At 43.1% G+C, this 20,126-nt stretch overlaps 1 protein-coding gene across 4 annotated transcripts in view; it reads right to left on the reverse strand.

The window, feature by feature from the left end:
- ebf1a (EBF transcription factor 1a) overlaps positions 1 to 14,187 on the reverse strand; it is a 53,326-nt gene extending 39,139 nt beyond the window's left edge. The window contains exons 1-6 of one of the 4 annotated variants that reach the window (XM_068325266.1): positions 13,049 to 14,187; positions 12,074 to 12,230; positions 11,087 to 11,150; positions 10,450 to 10,505; positions 9,069 to 9,142; positions 7,363 to 7,431 (exon numbers count right to left, since the gene is read on the reverse strand). In XM_068325266.1, coding sequence (XP_068181367.1) covers positions 7,363 to 7,431; positions 9,069 to 9,142; positions 10,450 to 10,505; positions 11,087 to 11,150; positions 12,074 to 12,230; positions 13,049 to 13,182 — 554 coding nt within the window. In that variant the 5' untranslated portion in view covers positions 13,183 to 14,187. The remainder of the gene's footprint in view (positions 1 to 7,362; positions 7,432 to 9,068; positions 9,143 to 10,449; positions 10,506 to 11,086; positions 11,151 to 12,073; positions 12,231 to 13,048) is intronic. The other 3 variants (XM_068325267.1, XM_068325263.1, XM_068325264.1) reach the window with 3 other exon arrangements.
- Between the last annotated feature and the right edge of the window lie 5,939 nt (positions 14,188 to 20,126).

The following is a 20,126-nucleotide window of genomic DNA, read 5'->3' on the forward strand; positions in this document are numbered from 1 at the left end:
CGAGGAATCACTTACGACAGAGGAAAAAAACACCAACCGTTTCACCTTCTTGCACACCCTTCACTCTTTTAGCAGTAAATCTTTTCTGCTTGTGTGAAGACAATAGCCAAAGGAAGAGAGCGAGGGATGTGGTGTAATGAGCAAAATAGAGGAAGAAGGCAAGGAAAAAGTGGTCCTGTTAATTGTTTTCCAGAAAAAAAAAAAAAAAAGTTTGCAAAGGTCTGCATGTTTGAACTGAATGTCACCTCATGTAAATCACAGGCTCTGAGTCGGAGAAGCCAATAACTGGGATAATTAGCGTGACTCTCTCCTGCGTGGCATGTAGAGATCCAGGAACAACACGCTGCAGAGGAAAGAGCGATCAAACGCTGGGAAAATTCCAAGTGTGATTAACCAAAAAAAAAAAGAAAAAAAGGAAAGAAAGAAATAAAGCCTTCAGAGTTAAATCTGGAGTTTTGAGTGGGAGGACCAAAGAAAAAGACACATAGATGGAGGGGCAGATAGAGAAAGGAGAGATGAAGACGAGAGACACACGGATGGAGAAAAATCACAGCCGCAAACACAGAAGGAGAAGCAGAAGAAAAGTGAACATTCCTCCCAGTGAGGTCAAGCCGCTCAGTAAACAAACAACATTAGCAGCGCACACACAGAGGGGGTGAGGCGGTGTAAAACAACAAAGTGTCTCAGTCGATTGCCTACGCCTTACTTTGTCTCCCCTCATCAGTTACATAAACACAAACAAAGGCCTTTAAATTGTGCTCGCCTTTTTGAAGTGGAACAGTGACATGTGCTCAGGTCTCATTTGTTGATGATTAATGCAAAGTAAAAGGAATATATTAAGAACGTAAGAATATATCGTCCCTTTGATCGAAGGGTGCTGGTGACCGTAAATTGTCTGCGTGTTGACGTGGCTGCTTTACGTTTAATTACGGCAGAGACACTTCCTTGAAGATTCCCTTTTGTCTTTAAAACATTACAGCTGAAACGACTCAAGCTCAATGTCATAGAACTCACATGCAGCAGGAGCAGATATGAAAAGGTTGAACTTGAAAATAACGATATGGGGACTAAATTGCCTACGTAGGTGCTTTTCGAGCTTTTTTAGTTGCATTGTGAATCATACAGGACAAAATCTTTTATGGAATAATCAGAATACATGAAGCATGTTGCGCAGTCTCACCGCTATCACACTCCATATCGCTCCCTCCCTGTCTCCCCCCCCCTCTCTATGTCGCGTGGGTTTTCCTTCTATTGTGGTGTGTGAAACCGAGAGCGCCGCTCACAGCGCCGAGTCAGTGATCCATTCTTCCTGAACAGATTGATGGAAAACAATCAACAGGCCATATACATCTCGCTCGGGCACAGTGGGTCACCGGCACTCATCCTGGACACCTGGACCTACATCCTGGGGTACGGACCCCGCTGTAAAGCATCTGAGGAGGGGGACGGGACGGAAGCTGGTTGATGGGAAGTGACATAAAGCATACGTTCTGTATTCTCACTTAGCAGAAATAAATCTGCAAACAATGAATCATCAGCGAGGGCTGGGATCGGGGCAGCTGGAAGCGATGCTGCTCGCTGACACAGTGGCTGAGCATGCTGGGAGAGGAGGCCCGAGTATCCTTCACCGAGAGGAGCTGGTGTGTCTATTCAATTACGAGCAGCAGCACAGGGCAGCCGTGTAACACATCGGCTGTGAAGGAGCACTTAGTGAGCCTTGTGCTAGACTGTCCACATACATCAGAGCATTGAGAAAACAAAGCTTTGCTCCTGCCACACACACACACACACACACATAACCATGCACGTCCGAATTTATAGCATCACACCAAGCGGCGCACGCTCCCGCTCTTCATGCCTCATTTGAAAAGCAAATTGAGCGCATCTTCTAGGGCGAGTCACTGACTGAATCCCGGAACACGTTACTCTTTCTTCCCTCGCAACACCGCACAAACGCTCACATACAGGAGACATATCATACGTTAAATATATCTTCATTCTATTTAAATCCCCTACTTGCTCTGTTTCTCAATGTCTGACACTATAAATGTCTTTAAAAAGCTCTCAGAGAAGTAGGACGCTATTCATTTGGGTCAGATGTGGCTGTCCGAAACCCTTCATTCTGGAACAGAACACACGCTGACACAAAGGCAGAGGGAACGGTCAAGGAGAGCGGAGAGGTCAGGCAGCACATGACAAAGCAGTTTGTGGAGAAAATAGAGCTTGTTCTATTTACGGTAGTTCTTGCCAAAGAACGTCAGGAAACCTAGAACTTTTTCACTGGTTTACCATTTGTAAATTACAGTTTATGTGCTCTAATAAACTTTTTTTTTTTTGTCTGTTTTTTTTTTACCTGTGTTCAGCTGGGAAGCATCAGTTTAACTACCTATAAAGTCTGTTAGCAGTTCTATTTAGTTTATGGGGAGAATTTAAACACAACAACTGACTGCACATGAAAACTTCTTGCCTTACAAAATCTTATTTCTACTGCGTTCAACAATGTTTCCTCAGCACGAAACAAAAACAGCTTGCATTAATTTAACATCAAATTTCACAAATGCAGACTAATGTTTACTCTCAACATGGTTCTATTTATTTTTTTCACGAGGTGTGTGCAAATGAAAGCGAGCCAGTTGCTGGGGCTGAGGGTGCTGGAGGTCTGGATGAGAGAGGAAGAGGCAGCTCCGTTTTTGAGGCTACTCGACCTCCAAACTCCCTGCTGTCAATCAGCACAGCCGTCTGTCCCCAGGGGCTGCGTTTTGCTCCAGCCTTGGTAAGGGGGGGGGGGGTATCATGGGGAAAAAAGAACACAACCAAACAGATGCAGAGAGAGCTGTGGGTCAGTGTGTGTGTGTGTGTGTGTGTGTGTGTGTGTGTGTGTACTTTTACATGCTGGTGGATTCCTAAATGTGCACGTATATGCGTCTGCATATGTATTTGTGTGCTGCGTACAGGTTTATCCGAGGGTGATGTGTGTGTGTGTGTGTGTGTGTGTGTGTGTGTGTGTGTGTGTGTGTGTGTGTGTGTGTGTGTGTGTGTGTGTGTGTGTGTTTGTCCTTATACTGTCTGTGGATATGCGATGCACATTTGTGAGGTATTCAGCACCTGAAGGGGGGGGAGTTCTGCCTGCATATCGATGAGACAGCAACTCTTCCCTTTTGCCCAAGAGCCCTGCACAAACACCAACACCGGCTCCTGGCCGGTGCGAAACCTTCCATAATATCTCATACTGCTGTTCCCCCTTAAAAATGCGCAAAAAGCAACTCATAAACATGACAAACAAGTCTTTTAAAGAGGAAAGGAGCAGCAGTGAAAAGTGATGCACAGTCTGATTAAATCTCAGGGTCTCATTCTAGGTTTTCTGTATCTTTGAAGGAAAGTTATATCCAGTGATGAATGTGAAGGCACACGAAGAAATAAACTACAAGGAAATGAGGTAAATTAAAGAATAAAATAGAACACATCCCAGAAATATAAAAGTAAATAAAGTAGTGATGTTGAAGCCTTCAGTGTCCAGACACCAGACCAATCAGCTGATACAGAGGAATGTAGGATATCTGCTCTGTGAGTGTGTTTCCACCTTCTCACCATCACTGTAATGGATATGAAAGTGAAACTAAGCTGAGTCGCTGCCAGTAAACCACATTAGCATCAAATGCAAATGAGAAGGGGGCTAATAGCTGGACAGGTGCAGACTGGGCCTCTAAATGACATACACACACACACACACACACACACACACACACACAAACCTCCAAACACACACGCACACACACGCATACACACACGCATGCACACAAACGAGATGGATGAATTAAACATGGGTGGGCTCAGCTTGGGGGGCTGGCAGGGCTGACACAAAGTCAATGACATACATTATTCACCAGTGCACGTTAGCCTAACCAAGGCAACACATGACCTCTCACCCCAGGAAGTGCATCTAAACATAACAACCAAAACAATGAGGGGGTTCCCAACTTTATAGGGGGACAAACAAGTGTAGCAATACGCATTAGTTTCAAAAATCAAATCAGCAAAGTTTGGACAGTGTCGGAAAAAACTAAACCGACCAGGTCGAGGTGGACCAGCACTAACTAGCCACTGAAACTAAGATTCACTTCTCTCCACTGGATCACAGCACAGGAAACAGTCAGGCATGACATCATCATCCCTGGGAGGAGCACTTCCTGCCTGACATTCTTCACTCAAGACACACACAACACACACTCACCAGGAAATGACCTCTATCAACACACATGCACACACACTCCTGAGGAAATAACCAACATCGACGCAGTTACAAAAGCACAAACACACATGCAAGGAAATGGGGCACATCAACGGCAGGCTGCAGGAGTGTGTGCAAACACAAACACGGCAAAACAGCTAGAAACCTGAAATAACATTATCTCTGCAAGTAAACTTGACACCCACCCATCCCTCCCTGCACCGTGACTGGAAAGAGGAATCATGGGATGTGCAGGGATATCTAGTGGATCCTTATCTCTGGTCACAGAGATTCACTCTCCCCACCAGAGAGGCTTTCCCTGCCTGTGGGAAACCCTGCAGCAGGCCTGAGGGAGATGGATGGGTGGAAAAGGGCCACGGGACACAGGTGGCATAAGACAAGGACGCCAGGGGCCAAAGGGATAGTCATCCCCCCCCAAAGCAAGAACGGTTAGTCCATAAATTAACAAATTAACCAGTTCTGTGGGGAGGTAAACTAAAAAAAGCAGAGGGAAGACAGGGAAATGTGTCTGTGATTTCAGGCCCATCCAGGGACGCAGTGGACTGACTAGCAGAGACTGCATATGATTAGCTCCACGCTAACCAGGGGTGATAGAAAACGAGATGTTAAAGTGGAGATGGGGGGGGGGGTTAAGGGCCTCCCTAATATTTTCCAGCCTCTCTGAGAGGCTGAAGCAGACCTCACATTTCCCTGGGGAAGGACGCAGTGAGGCACGCTGGAGCTTCTCACCTTTCGGATGCTTATCCCTGTCCAGTGTCAAGTACAGGTATGTCATGTCAAGGCCTCAGAAATTATACAGTCATGGGATGAGAGAAATGTTTTGTCTTCACCCCCCCCAAAAGAGAGATGCAGATTTCCTGAAACCGATCTGAGTCGATCACATATTCTAATGTGATTGTGAAACGGAAAAAAAAAAAAAAAAAAAAAAAAAAAGCATGAAAGGAAAGCAGATTGTGGGGTAGGTCTGATTCAACTTCATCTTCAAGAACAACAAATATTAAAGTAATCCTTTGCTTTAACACCTCCCCCCCCTCCCCTCCTAAAAGTCTCTTTGCGACAGGATGTTAGATTAAAAAAAAACACAAAAAAAAACGTGCGAGAGTAAGTACAGTACCCAGAGCGCCGCTCAACCTCACTGTACCAGATTTGTTCTCCTAACAATCAAATAAGTTTCTCATTAGCTGACTTCATTTTTCCTCATTCCTGCGGTTTTGCTGCAGTGGCCTGTTTCTCCCGTCTTAAGGAGAGAGAGCTAATGAGGCAATCAGACCCATTACTCTTCCAGAAGAGTTAGAGCTAGCCCGGCTAATTAGGGCTGTAAAATCTAATCATCTCTGCAAAACAGCAGAGGGCTAACAAGCCCTTATTTAACGAACTAAATAACTTCAAGGGTGGAGAGGGGCTGCTGATGGTATTTCTTTATGAATTTGAAGGAGGGGGGACTCGTGGTAATTGAGTCAGTTTCACCCTCACGGTTGTTTGTTTGTTTGTTTGTTTATGAATCCCTGATTATTACAACTGCCAAAAATATATTGGTACTAAATGAGCAAACGTATGAACCCTCCTCTCCTTATTCCCTATGTGTGTCCCGCCTTTAAAACAAGACACCCCCCACCCCTTCCCCCATTCCCTTCAAATCGCTCTCCACTCATCTGACCTATTTTCCTGTCCAGAATGAGGAGCTTTTGCTGCAGAGGAAAACAGAGATATCGCTGTTGTTTTTCCATCCCCCTGTTCTAATTTGTTGTTCGTTACTGCTGCCATCACACCTGAGCCGTGGTGCGTCAGGGGAATTGTGAGCGACCACAACACATGCTCAGTGTGGGAAAGTTGTTCACAGCGTAGCTCAGCCCGATTTGCCAAGATGGCTCTGCTCCAACTGTGGCAAACTGGAAGTAAAGTTTAACCACTGCGACCAAGGATGGCACCCGAAAGGAAAGGGAAAAAAAAAAAAAAAAAAACCCCAGGAATGATGGAGAGCACCGGTGAGAAACTCAACAAGTGAGCAGATGAGAAACAGAAATCAGAAATATGGCTCAGAGTGACGGGCAGACGTGTTGTCTGAGGCCACGTGGTGGGGTGCAGCTGTCTCAGGGAGCGCTGAGGTGAGGCCTTCCGCTTCACTGGAGCGGAAAGAGGGTGGCGCACACACACACACACACACACACACACACATGCACACACTCAGGTGAAATTCGGAGCGAGAAAAGGACAGCTGTGTTCATCAGATAGCACAGGTCAATGCCTCATTAACACACACAAACACACATGCGCGTGCACACACGCACACACGCACACACACACACACACACACACACACACACACACACACACACAAATACACTTGTTTGACGTGACAAATTTAAATCAGACATAAACCTTGACAAAGCCATGACACTACTTTTCACCTGATGTGGACAGTTTGTTGCTCACAAAATCTCTCCCTTGTCCTGTTGTGAGGAGCTTTAAACGGCACGCTCCGACAATTGTTCAAGTATAAACAAATTATTTCCTTTACACGGTACGTCAACCTACGTATGAGCCCCTGCTACGCAGCGCCGACGGAAAATCCTTTCTTTTTTCATGCTGACTGTAAATCATGAGAGCTGCTCTAGTGGTCAGAGATGGTTTATAGCTGAAGGAGAAAGGTGGACGCTCTTGTGTGTGCGTGTGTGTGTGTGTGTGTGTGTGTGTGTGTGTGTGTGTGTGTGTGTGTGTGTGTGTGTGTGTGTGTGTGTGTGTGTGTGTGTGTGTGTGTGCGTGCGTGTGTGTGTGTAAATGTAAGTCTGAGTTGAAGCACTAGCTTCAATACCGCGGTTCACCTCCACAGTCAGACAGACACACACACACACACACACACACACACACACACACACACACACACACACACACACAAACATACACAGGTTGTCTACATCCCGATCACACGTCAATAATATTTTTCATCAGAATTGTGTCCCAATTTGCATTTATTGCATGTTTTCTGTAACATTTGCTGCCTGCATTCGGCACACATCCGTATTTATTCCCATCCTCAGTGATCGTGCTGCATTTGTGTTGCCGATGACACCAAACATCACGTCAGTAGAGGCCAAAGGACAAGGTTCACTTACCTGTCGATGATGACAGGGTCTGATGGGGTCTCGTTCCTGTTGCCACAACTCTTCTTATCACAGCATCGACTGAACGGAGGTGGGAAGAGAGGGGGTAAAGGAGGGGAAGGGCAGAGACAAAGTGGAGTTAGTAGGCATCAAGTGAGCAACAGAGAAAGTAAAATACAATACAGAGAGGGGGGAAGGAAGTCAGGTGAACATTACAGGAAAAAAGAAAGGAGTGAAAGGGCATGGGACTTTAGTGGAGTTTAAGAAAGGCATGGATAGGATTTCTACTGGGTTTTGAAAGGTAAGACCGGGGCTCTGGAGCTACAGTAGGGGAGATCAGCGGGGTGATTTCAGGAAAAGTTTGGAGGAGAAGCACAAAAGCAATGAGCTTGAATGGGGCTAGATAGAAACTTGAATTAGGCTCCGGGGCTCAGGTTAGCTCCATTTCTGTCAGACATCACACACCCAGACATCTTATGTTCTCTATTTTTCCTCAGTGCTCGTCCCCTCCCTCTATCCCGCCTCTCTCTCTTGTTCTTCCTCTCTCTCAGAAGTGGGTCACAGAGTGGTCCCACTGGACCTGGAGAGTAGTGCATGCTGGGTAGAAGGGGGTTGCATACTGATGTGACGCGTCCTTTCTGAATCATTTGACTGCACCACAATGTAAGAGTGTCTTGTGTGCCGCCAACTCCCCCAGCTTCCTCCCCCCTCAAGAAAAAGTATCATCACATCTACCTCTCCTTCCATGTCTGCTTGTCTGTGTAGATGCTTTGCATGTCTGTGCGTACCTGTGTGCATCGACTGTGTGTGTGTGTGTGTGTGGGAGGAGATGGAGAAAGACACAAAAGAGAGTGGAAGAAAGGGGGGAGCGATATTGACCCTCCCCCCTTATACTTTCTTGAGTCCCCCAGGACAGGAGGCTTGGAGAGCCAGATCACATTTCTGATCTGGAGCGTTTCCTGCAGCGAATGAAAACAAGTGGTCTAAATTGGTTTCTGTGATAACCAGGAAGTGGCTCCAGTGGCCGCGAGCCATTCTCTACATGTAACCGAACATTTATGTCTAAAAGGCTCAGAAGGATCTCACGTGCTACACGATGCCGTTATTGATTGTCATGAATGTGACCCATCAATAATCTATCTATCTATCTATCTATCTATCTATCTATCTATCTATACTTACCTATTTGTGTGTGTGTGTGTGTGTGTGTGTGTGTGTGTGTGTGTGTGTGTGTGTGTGTGTGTGTGTGTGTGTGTGTGTGTGTGTGTGTGTGTGTGTGTGTGTGTGTGTGTGTGTGTGTGTGTGTGTAACGTGAGTCTGTCCCCCTCTACACATAGCTCACTGTCAGGACACAGCAAACTGCATGTATTACACAGACTAAGGAGGATGGGTTTGAGTAATGAGCTTTTCCTTGTCCTAATTAGCTGAACATGAGAGGGATGTATACACACACACACACACACACACACAAACACACACACACGCACACATGCACACACCCCTATCAACAGAAATAGGCCAGGGCCTGTCTTCCCAGCCACTTTGAGGAAAATTATAAGATTTCTGTTGTAATTTAACAGTGCAGCTCATGTCTGTGCTTCTCTTTACATCAACAGAGACACCTATGTGTGAGAGAAACATTCATCTCAATCCAGATTGTGCAGCGCTGGATGGACCGGCACAAGCTATAGCTGTAGTTGGCTTGTGTTTTGTCTTACCTGCACATGATCTCATGGGTCAGAAGAACCCGACACATCTCTGGGTTTTTATCCTGGCCCTCATAGACGATCGCCTAAATGGATGGAAGAAAAGGAAAATCACAGAAAATTAAAATAACTATGATTTTTTTTTTTTTTTTGTGGCATGCTGAAAGGAAAAAGTGAGCGATGCTGCAGGGCAAATAAAATACAGAAAAGTGTTTGTGTCTTTCATCTGGGAGTAGCGTTGTCTGTCTGGCAAATGTGTGTATCGTGGGAATCCAGTCCTCCTGAACAGGAACGCTCTGTTCCGATAGAGACAGTAAGAGAGAAACACACGCACGCACACACACGTGTGTGAGTGTGTGTGTGTGTACTACTGCGCTTGCATATGTGTTAGTGCATGCACGTATGTTTATATGCCGTGTACAGTGAGCAGTTGGACTGCCAGACTGGAGTATAGTGCACCATCTGGTCCATACAGCACAGCGTCCAAAAATCTAGTCTGGTTACCCCTCCAAACCCATTCAACATGCTCTCCAGGGCTGTGATCACTCTGCACACACACACACACACACACACACACACACACACACACACACACACACACACACACACACACACACACACACACACACACACACACACCATGAACATGCAAAGACAGTCACACAAACAAGATCCCCTTTACTCCTTTCATTCTAAGGCAAACTCTCTGTGAGCCTAATGGCACTACAGGCGGAATTGGCAAAACACGCAGCGCCTGATATCAAAACAACATGGAAGCATCTTATTTTCCTCGTTATCTAATTCACACCCCCCCAAAAAAAGAAATCCGTGTTTGCCAGCCTCCGTGTGCAGCTCTGTATTTTTTTATGTGATCGAATTGGCCGTAACACACTCAGGCATAGTTTGCTCTCTTTCACATTGAGGAAATGAGGGTCAAGGTCCTCAAAAACTGAGCTGGCATGCATCACTGTCTCTCTCACACACTAACACACAACAGCTTCCGCACCTCACCAAGATATTTGCACATTACATACACACAACTGCACCACCTGAAACACACACACACACACACACACACACACACACACACACATAGGCACTGCCTGACTTTATATAAAAACACACACCCCACCCCGCCTGCAGGCTGCTGTGCAGAGGTAGAGTATGAGGACACATGTCCTCTACTTTTCTGGGCCTCCATAAATGTATTCTACAGGTATAAGACAGGTCGTTTATCAAGCCGACTGTGCTGGGCTGAAGTTGAGGCCCTCAGACACAGGCATGGCAAAGGCTGTGTGTGTGTGTATATGTGTGTGTGTGTATGTGTGTGTGTATGTGTGTGTGTATCAACAGCTTAATTCTTTGAACCTGTAGTTTATTGCAAACCTCTTACCTGTTTCGTCATAGAGTCAATGAGACGAACATACAAGTCCTGCTCTGTCCTGATCCCTGCGGGGACACAGAGGCAGACATGGTCAAAATAAAGATTCAAAGACTGGAAGAATGAGGCGAAGCTTTCACCACCATGGGAGTATTTCGTAAGGTTTATTCCCTCAGAACTCCCCCATGTGAGTCTCTTTATGGACACCAAGGGATCAAACTGTTAATGAGGGCTTTCCATAATTGTTATAAATTTACAGAAATTTCAGACATGGTTTTTTATGGTATTAAATATAATTAAATTGTTCAATGCTGCAGGCAGCATGGATAAGAGAAATTACAAATGTTAATAATAATAATAATAATAATAATAATAATAATAATAATAATAATAATAATAATAATAATAATAATAATAATAATAATAATGATGATGATGATGATGATGATGATGATATTAATAATAAGGTGCAAAAACGTTTAAACGTCATGAATGAAATGTAAATCTAAACAACCAAACTTTAAAACGATAATTCTGAGACCAAAAATATTTTTTTCGGACTTTCTTCTCTTTATTTAACGTATAATCCGTATAATTTAATCCCTTCTTCTTGTTATTTTCCATAAATAATGATGGAAACTCAACTCACCGTTACTGTAGAGGAGCTGAAGTCTGTAATGGATCCCATTGTTGGTCTTTTCTCCCGTCGTTTCCTATGAAAATTAAACCAACACACCCGGTCAGAGCGAGGAAACCTTCTCCTCCTGGGACTTTTCCTGCGTGTCCACAACTTGGTATTTTTAGATTATTAAAATATTACGACTCTGTCACTGCTATTATTTTCAAATCACTTCCCCTCCATTGAACTGTGGGGAAGGTTCATATCAGAACCTTCTTTGTTCTTTGACTAAATATTTATTCTCTTAAGTCAACTCGTAGTAAACTCTTATTTAAAAATAAATTAATTAAAAAACCTGTTTATTCTCTTAATTAATACAGCGGAATTTGCTCAGAATGCCTCTATAGACATTTAACAATTGTAAAAAAAAATTTTTTTGATAATGACTTGAGTGGATCTGATAAACAGTAAACACGACGATGGAAAAAGACAAAAAAAATTATGTAAATCTCACCTTTACCACCACTTACTAACAAATCAATATTACACTCAATCGAAGGGCCAAAAAAATGATATTTGTCGGTAAAAGATTAATTGATTGTCTAACAACACCTGCAGGAATCCGCAATAATGTACCGCAAAAATTAAACTTCACATTATTAGGCAGCTTACGGGTGTAAACAAGCTCTGATGCGTGATTTAACCTTCCTGTAAATTAGTCTAAAATTTATCTCGAATGTTTGGTAATTATAAGGAAAATCCGACACAGTGAGAAGTCTGTAAGTCTTTCAGGAAACTGTGTAAAAAGCCCATCAGGAGCCGTGATCCCTGCTGTGTGTGTCTGGCCACTTTGTTAACACACGTCTGGTGATCCATCACTTTGATTTAACAGGCCAGCGCACTGTGTCAGGCGTCAGTCCAGTAAATGTATGCACTATAAAACTTATTTTACAGAGTTTATCATAAACCCATGCAGGGGAAAAAAAAAAAAAAATTCTATGAGATGAGCAAACCCACCTTTTCCTTTTCCACGAAGTCAACGAATGTCGTTCTCTCTATTTCCACTGGCTGACCCTGTCTGTCGTATAAGGCCAGCACGAAGTGGAAGAAGTTGGACTTGCGGAGGTTGGAAGGCGGCTGTTTCTCGAAGTGCGCCCGAGCAAGACCCACTCCGCTGCGGACACAAACACAAACCAGCACCATCCACAACGAAGGCAGTTTAAATAAATTCATTCATAAGAAAATGCAACACAGAAATCTGCTTTTAAAAATCCACAGGAGCGACGCTTAGTGCTTGGGTTATGAGTGGATTCTAATGATCGCATAAATCCTCGCTGTAAATTAATCAGTTTCTCCTAATGCGCGCACACGTATTTTACAGTTTGATCACAATTAATTACAGAAATTAGTGGAAATATTGCGCCGAATGAATTAAATGTATAATACAGTCGTAATTTAAACAGAAGAGCTGCTTATATAGCAGGGCTGCTGCTGCTATAATATATATATTTTACTTTAAACTTCATTATGACTAAAGAAAAGAGACACGCTCAAACTGGGGGGAAAAAAATTATGCGTTCAATATAAAGTGAAGAAGTCAGAGGTCCATCAAACCAAAGAAAACAAACAGCCATCAAGATGAGAATAAAACCTCAAGTCCAAACTCACAACAATATTTCCTCACATCAAATTTAATCACATCCACTTCAGATTAAACGTGCGTTTTATTAGACTGTTCTCCGATCAGAAATGTGCAGAAGCACTTTGAGCCTCCTTCTGCATGTGTTAAACCTTGTTTACCCGGAGGTACAAACTTCTAACGCCAGCAGGAACTGTGGTTATCCAACAACTGTCCTCTGGGGACGCGGGCTGCCCCCCCAGTGATACAGCCGCCCCGTCTTTTAACACCGCGCACCTTAAACGCGCTTTCCCCCCCTCCCCAGATCTCCACGCTCCGGCGTCATCGCAGCGCCAAGGCCGCCTCGGGCTCACCTCTGGGCGGCTGTGTTGGCGTCCAGCACTCCGGCGCCCTGCATCCATGTCCGAACCGCGTTCATCCCGGCCACCATGGGCTCTTCTTTCATACTACACCCACTCCTCTGGATGCTCTCGTGGATGCCAAACATCAAAACGCACCTTCACAGTGTCGCTATCTCTCTCACCCTCTCTCCTCTCTCTATCCTCCTCTCCTCGGATCCCTCCTTTCCCCCCCCCTGCCTCCCCTCCTCTTATGTCTGTTTGATCGCACTGTCGGAGGAGCAAAGTGGCGTGGTCTATTTCACTTGGCGTCTAGTTGCGTGTGTGTTTCTCAAAGTAAGCAAAAGATGCGACATGTGGAAGGAAAAGGGGAGTTATCAGCATCCAGGGTTAGCTGCACCTCATGTCAGCGACTCTAGAAGAAAAAGAGGGGAAAGCAGCAGCTCTGAGAAGAAGAAAAAAAAAAAACCCCAACAACGTGAGAGCGATGAAAGGGGAAGCGCAGGATGAGAGGCTGCACTGAGTTGGCGACAGTCCTCCGGATCAAGGTACAGCTGACAAAAAAACACAACCGAAAACGTCAGTTTCTGCAACAAACAGTCCACACTGAGAAAGAAAATCGAGCAGATGAAACACGTTTCACCCTCCTTTGCTCCCGTTCTTTATTTACAAAGTCTTCTCCTCTGCTCCGATGAATGAAACGGAAGATTACGCGCAATTAAGAGGCAGTCCTGGGCAACTCCGATTCTCGTCAGCTCCCCGCACGGGTGATTTGCGCTCTATTCTTCCCTGAGGAATCACTTTGGACCATCTCTGGGATGCCAAACAGCAGTGAACTAGTAGGTGATAGAGGCGTGGTCTGCGAGGCGAACGGGAACGCCGCCCTAACACAGTTAATAGCGCGGACAATCAGCTGTCCACCAACCCGACCAGCACGCCGCCCGCCCGCCTGCCTGCTGTCTCCGCCTCGTCTCACGCAGCGTCCCGCCCCTGACACTTAACCAGAAACTGTGCGCGCTGCGTGTGTGTGTGTGTGTGTGTGTGTGTGTGTGTGTGTGTCTGTGTGTTTAGAGCTGACAATTATTATATTAACGACTATCAGCTATCAGCTGATCAGCTACAAGCTCAGGGGAGGATATTAGTACTGATCCATACACAGTTTGTTCGAGGAGACCCGGGATGGTTCTGTCTTTTTGCGCCTGTTTTCTGTTGGAGTTGCAGGGAAAGTGTCCTCATCAAGACAAACCAGAGTCTGATCATTTGTTTCACACCACTCTCAGATGAAACAGATAGTTGGCTCATTAGTATGCAGAAGAGAATTAAAAGAAACTTTCTGAGGAGAAGTTGCCTTTATGTGTCGGCCTACATGTCAGATTCCACAACATCAACAAAAGGCCATCTGTATTTGTAGCAGCACACATGCTTCTTTCTGACTGAACCTTCTTTTAATAAAACAGAGACCTGCTAATTCTGTAAAGTGAAATATGGCCGTTGTATTCCCTCTTACAGCTTGCACACTGGCGCTGAGCAGCACCAGTGCTCACTCATAGAAGAAGCTCTGACGCAGAAGAAATTTAAGAAAGTTTCAGATCCTCCCCAAATATCTGTGCGCGCATTTCTGATGCGACCCCGACGGTTTACAATTTGATTTGAGGCATTAGGGTACATTAATCTTGAGGGATCAAACGCTGAATCAATATGAGAATTACAATTAAATCTTGCAGAAATCTGCACATACTCCAAAATGAATGCAATAACGGAGAAAAAACAAAAAATATGAAAAAATGTGCCTGTTTGCTTATAGAAGCGTTAAACTACAAAAATGGAAGTAAGTCGCAGCAATTGCAGGAGGATATCCCAGCTCTCCTCGTGTTCCTCTGCGCTCCAGCGTTATAAAAGAATAATTTCTGACTTGTCGAATTGGATCTTCAGGAGGCCATCTGTTCACTGTAACGTTTGGTTTATTCTAATGAAATGAAAAGAATTAAAGAATCGTCCTTTTTTTTTTTAATCTCTGGAAATCTAGATTTAATTGAAATTTGTTGAAATGAATAGTCTGAAGAGCTGACGTTCAGTTAACCAGCAGTATGAGCCTTATCGTGCTGAATTTAAACAGTGATTTTGCATGATTGACTTCTATAATTTCAGAAGTGTATTCATCCCAAACGACTTGTACTATAATTTTAGCAGTGGTGCGTCTCAGTCGCTAATTTGTCCGCATGCTGCAGAAAGCAGACCTAAGAGTCTCAACCAGCTGTAAGGTCTGAACGCCATAGACGGTCAAGGTTGACAGCGAACAACCCCGCAATCATCTCATCATTGTCTGTAGCTGTTTATTTATGTCTCCTGCTGTGGGAGGAGAAATGTGAGCGCCGCACCACGTGAGTACACGACATAATAAATAGTGATAAATAAAAGCGGCGTGGACATAAAATGTCTCACACTCCCTCACACACTCACACACGTTAGAAACTATCCTTCAGCACATTTGTTTGATTATGGTCGGCTCTCTCTCGCCACGATCCGTCTGCCTTGGCCGGCATGCGGGCCGCTCCGGGCCCCTGAGGTGGCTTATATTTATATCCTACAGCCCCAACACACTGTTAGCCCAAATATCACTGTCTCAGTATCCAAAAACAGATATGTCAGTTGGGGCCAGATGATCCAGCCATGTTAATACTGCGATTTACTAATTCCATGGCACCCAGACATAAAAGGTTTGCGAAATAACTCTGCTTATTACTCACAGACAGGAATGCGCACATCATGTAAACGGTGTTAAGGTGTGTCAGAGTGTGAATACGACTTTCATTCAAGTGTCCACATATGGAAAGGCTATTAAACCCCCCCCCCCCCGAGTTACAACTCTATTAGATATTTTGAAGTGACTTATCAGAAAGGAGTTGTAGGCGCTTCCGTCCGCCTCCTGTACCACCACCAGATGTTCTCGTAAATCAAAAGGTTGTGCTGATGATAATAATGGTCTGATTGAATTGAAGGCTCATAAAAACGACTAGTTGTAAAAAAAAAAGAAAAGAAAACGGGCATATGCTTATGAGAATGAGCCTTATGTCTAACAATATGCTCTAGAGTCGACATAAAACAAGGCAAATGTAGACGTTAACCATTTAAGTACGGGGGAGACACAAACAGACGCTGAGGTCTTTGATACCTACATTAAAAAAAAACAATGTTATCTATTACTCATAGATTCTTAAACATAAAGGTAAATTTTCATTCTTTAAATAGCAAAAAACACATGAAAAATAAAATCAAGGGGGAAGAATGAGAGATAGTTTGCACTTTATTTAATAATAAGTTTTTCACTCCATGCGCTGCGCTTCTGAGTCCTGACCTAAGTACTGACTCTCCAGGCAGAAACTCCTCACTGTATTTAGTGCAATGCTGCCATCTTGTGGCTATAAGGAGCATCGCATGACACAGAGTGACATTCACTCCAGGGACAATTTACAGTCACATAATCAACCATATTATATGCTTTGTAGGAGGAGACTGGAGAGAACAGAACAACACACAAAGGCCTCAAGTGTGTATTCATCCACTGAGCCTATGGTAATCACAACATCACTCTGGGCCACGGAGTTCCATTCAATTCAGACCTCACAGATTAAATGAATTGTAGTTACCTGAAAATGTCAGCTGAATTGCTGTTCTTTGTGGCCATTAATTGACATAGACAGAAAATGTCTCTGAAGGTAACTGATCCTGTAGGTAATGTCAACAGATAAACTATTGGAATAAGGGGTAAAACCAGTTGTGTTAAACATTTGTTTTAGAATGATGAACAATGTCTTTGAGATGCAATCTGAAGTGAATTAACTTTTTTTTCCAACTTGATGGGTTGGAAAATGTCGTGATGAAAAAAGCCCAACTATGTATTACAACGGTTGATTTGATTTCTGTTTGATGAATGTTTGATGTAAAAATGACAAACACATTAGATGTTTTGAGCATAGGAAATGTATTTAACCTGCAATGCAGTATTATCTGTCAGCATATTGGATTCAGAAAATGAAATACAATGTCATGTGCTTAATAATTAAAAATGGGTCTTATTTTGAAGGCTGAACCATAATGTTAGTTTAATCATTTCCTGTTTTAGTTTGAAAGTTATGTTTTTTCCTGTTTTGCCCTGTAAACCTACTGTTTGTTTCACATTTGTGCTTTTGTACTCTCTCTTGTCATGTCTTTTGGGATCGGGATCTGTGTTCTTTGTGATTACCTGATCACCTGTCAGTTTTCTCTGCCTGTTTTTCGCTGTTTCCTGTCATCTCATCTCCCACTGCATTTAGTGTGTGTGATTCCTGTTGTTTGGCAGTTCATAACTGATGTCACATTCTTTTATTTTGAGTTGTGATTTCTTATAATTTATTTCTCAAGCGTTCCCTACCTTTATTTTTGCATTTTGACTTTGCCAGTTTCCTGGATACTGTTTCGGTCCATCATTTTTTGGATGCTTACATTGAAACAATGTGCAAACGTATGGGAAATTTTACCCACATATCAATTTCTTGATGAATGTTCATACAGTGGTGATGATGGAATCTGTCTCTGCTCTGATTACCAGTTCATCACAAGGCTAATACAAACAAACGTGCAATTACGTTCACACCTGTGGGTAGCTTTATCACCGATTCATCTAGAATGCATGTTTTTACAGACAGTGGGTGGAAGTCTGATCAGGAGCGGAGGTCATGCATGTTCCACACAGACAGGGTCCTTCCTTATTCTATATGTGAAGTTGTGCCAAACACATCATAAAACACTATTTTTATCGAGACACTATTGTACTGTGTAAAATGTATTTTATTGTAGATATACAAGCATGCATGTTCACATCTTCATGATGTAAACCAATAAAAATTGTTTGACCTCAAGTCTTATAGCTTCTATTTAGGAAGTGAATCATTTTCCCCATGTCCACTGACTGGAATTTCAACTCTACTGAGGGATTTTGTTGTTTGGACTTGAATGTTGGTCAGTAAAATCTCAATACCTTGATGTGGAAACGTCCTCAAAGGACTATTTATACCTCAAAAGACTCGTCCATGGCCACGGTTTTATCACCCATGCAGGCCCATTGGGTGCTTGTTTTGATGGATGCCAGAATGCGGAGGCTTGTTCACTGCCTCTGGAAGCTTTAAGTAACACCGTGTTAATCAAAGCAGATTTAAATATTAGTTTATGTTGGGCAGCTCACCTGAAAATGAAGATCATACCTGGGAAGAAAACCAGGAACCTCCGATGAATGCCAAAGCTAAGATGCCAAGAAGCTTCAGAAAAGCTGCATTAAGGTGAGTTAAATTGTGACCAGTGATCCTGGAGATATTGGGGTACGTGATGAACAGTTTGTAGGGAGTAATATCCTCCACTGAAGAAATGGCCCCAGGCTAAGATAAAAACAGGAAGCATGCTGCCCACACCAATGGGGATGGAGAGCCTCACATCCCTGTGTACCAGAACCTCAGTTCATTCCTCACATCAAGTCAGCAGCAGCCCCGCTGACTTGTGTTTCCAGAATACCCTCGTATTCATTTACATAAAGGGTTGTATAACAATACTAACAGCTGACACAAAATACTGACAGTAAATACTAACAGTGTTTTGTGTTTAGATTTTTTTTTTCTTTAGTTTCTTATACACTGACTTTTGGATTATAGGCTGCATATACAGCGGTGCAGTGACTAGCGTTATCGCCTCACAGCATAAATGATTTCTATACGTAAAACATCATCAATAATTTGATGAACATTTAATGCATATAGGAATTGATTTGAAAGATCCATTACATTTCATTAGCATTATAACATAATATTTTCTTCCTGTATATTAAGCAGTGACATGTCTGCTTCTTTTTCTGGCAATATATTATAATATGAGGGAAATTTGAAGGTTCTGAAAGTCTAATTAAAATAATGTACCTTGCGATAAACTGTTTTGCCTGGATTTGCTTTTGATTTTGAATCTTTTTTTATGCTGTGTTCTGTTTTTGCAGTGAGAAATGAGGACAGTGATCTCCGTAGATACGTACCTACACCTGTCTACACCCCTGTGGTGTGTTTTAATGTCTGTAACAATCACGTACAATCCAAGCTGTGTTTGTCTGAATTCATGTCTGAGTGATCAAATCAAATGATGACGTGTCATAATTACATAACTGGCTGTTCATTTCATCAAAGACGTTCAACCGTCACTCTGATTAAACTGGATTATAAAACATTTTACACCAAAATTAAAAAATAACTACTATTTGGAGCTTTAATAACTTTAAATGAAACGAGTGTAAACAGAATGTTTAAGTGTTGAACTTTTGCTTAATTTGAGGGTATTTTAATCCAAATCAGGCAGACAGTGAAGAAACCCACATCGTATCTGTGGTACGACCTTTTTTTGTGAAACCAAAACTAAAAGGCTGCTCAGCTATTCAAATAATGTTTGATTTTCTGACTCTTGTCAAACTCAACATGGTCTTGGCAAATATTGAAATTAGAGTTTTTTGAGGTGAAAATAAAAATGACAGTATTTTATGTTCAGGTCACCTTTATAAATGATTCACAGATAATGACGGAAGATGTAGACAAAGATGATAATGAAATAAGTCATATAAAGATCTGTTAGAAAATACAAAAATAAAAGTGTGGAATGTAAACTAAACTTCAAACACTTGACTTCTACAATCCATGGGTTCTGAAAGGAAGGATGAAAGGTGTGAGTCAACACCTTCAGAGAAGAAACCTTTCTCTAAACAGTCTCTGAGAAAACATTGTTTCAAGGCCCTCTATGTCAAAGAGTTATTAAATTATAGTGTTCGTTCTCTTTGTGGTTATGTTAGATCTTCAAACAAGCCCTGACTCCTTCTGCACAGGATTGGACTAATTCGGACTTTCTTGTGGACGGAGGCTTCAGAAGCTGATCCTGGAGTCCCATGGAGTCACTTAGGGAGCCATGGGCCCTAGTTCTCTTTCTACCACGGGGACCTCCTGGCTTTCATAGTATTTAGTATTTATTAATTCCATCTTCTGCAGTGCACTGGTGTTGCGCTCGGAGAAATCCCCTGCCTCACGCCCCCAGT

The sequence above is a fragment of the Antennarius striatus genome, chromosome 10 (assembly GCF_040054535.1).
Source record: "Antennarius striatus isolate MH-2024 chromosome 10, ASM4005453v1, whole genome shotgun sequence".
Classification (NCBI taxonomy): Eukaryota; Metazoa; Chordata; class Actinopteri; order Lophiiformes; family Antennariidae; genus Antennarius; species Antennarius striatus.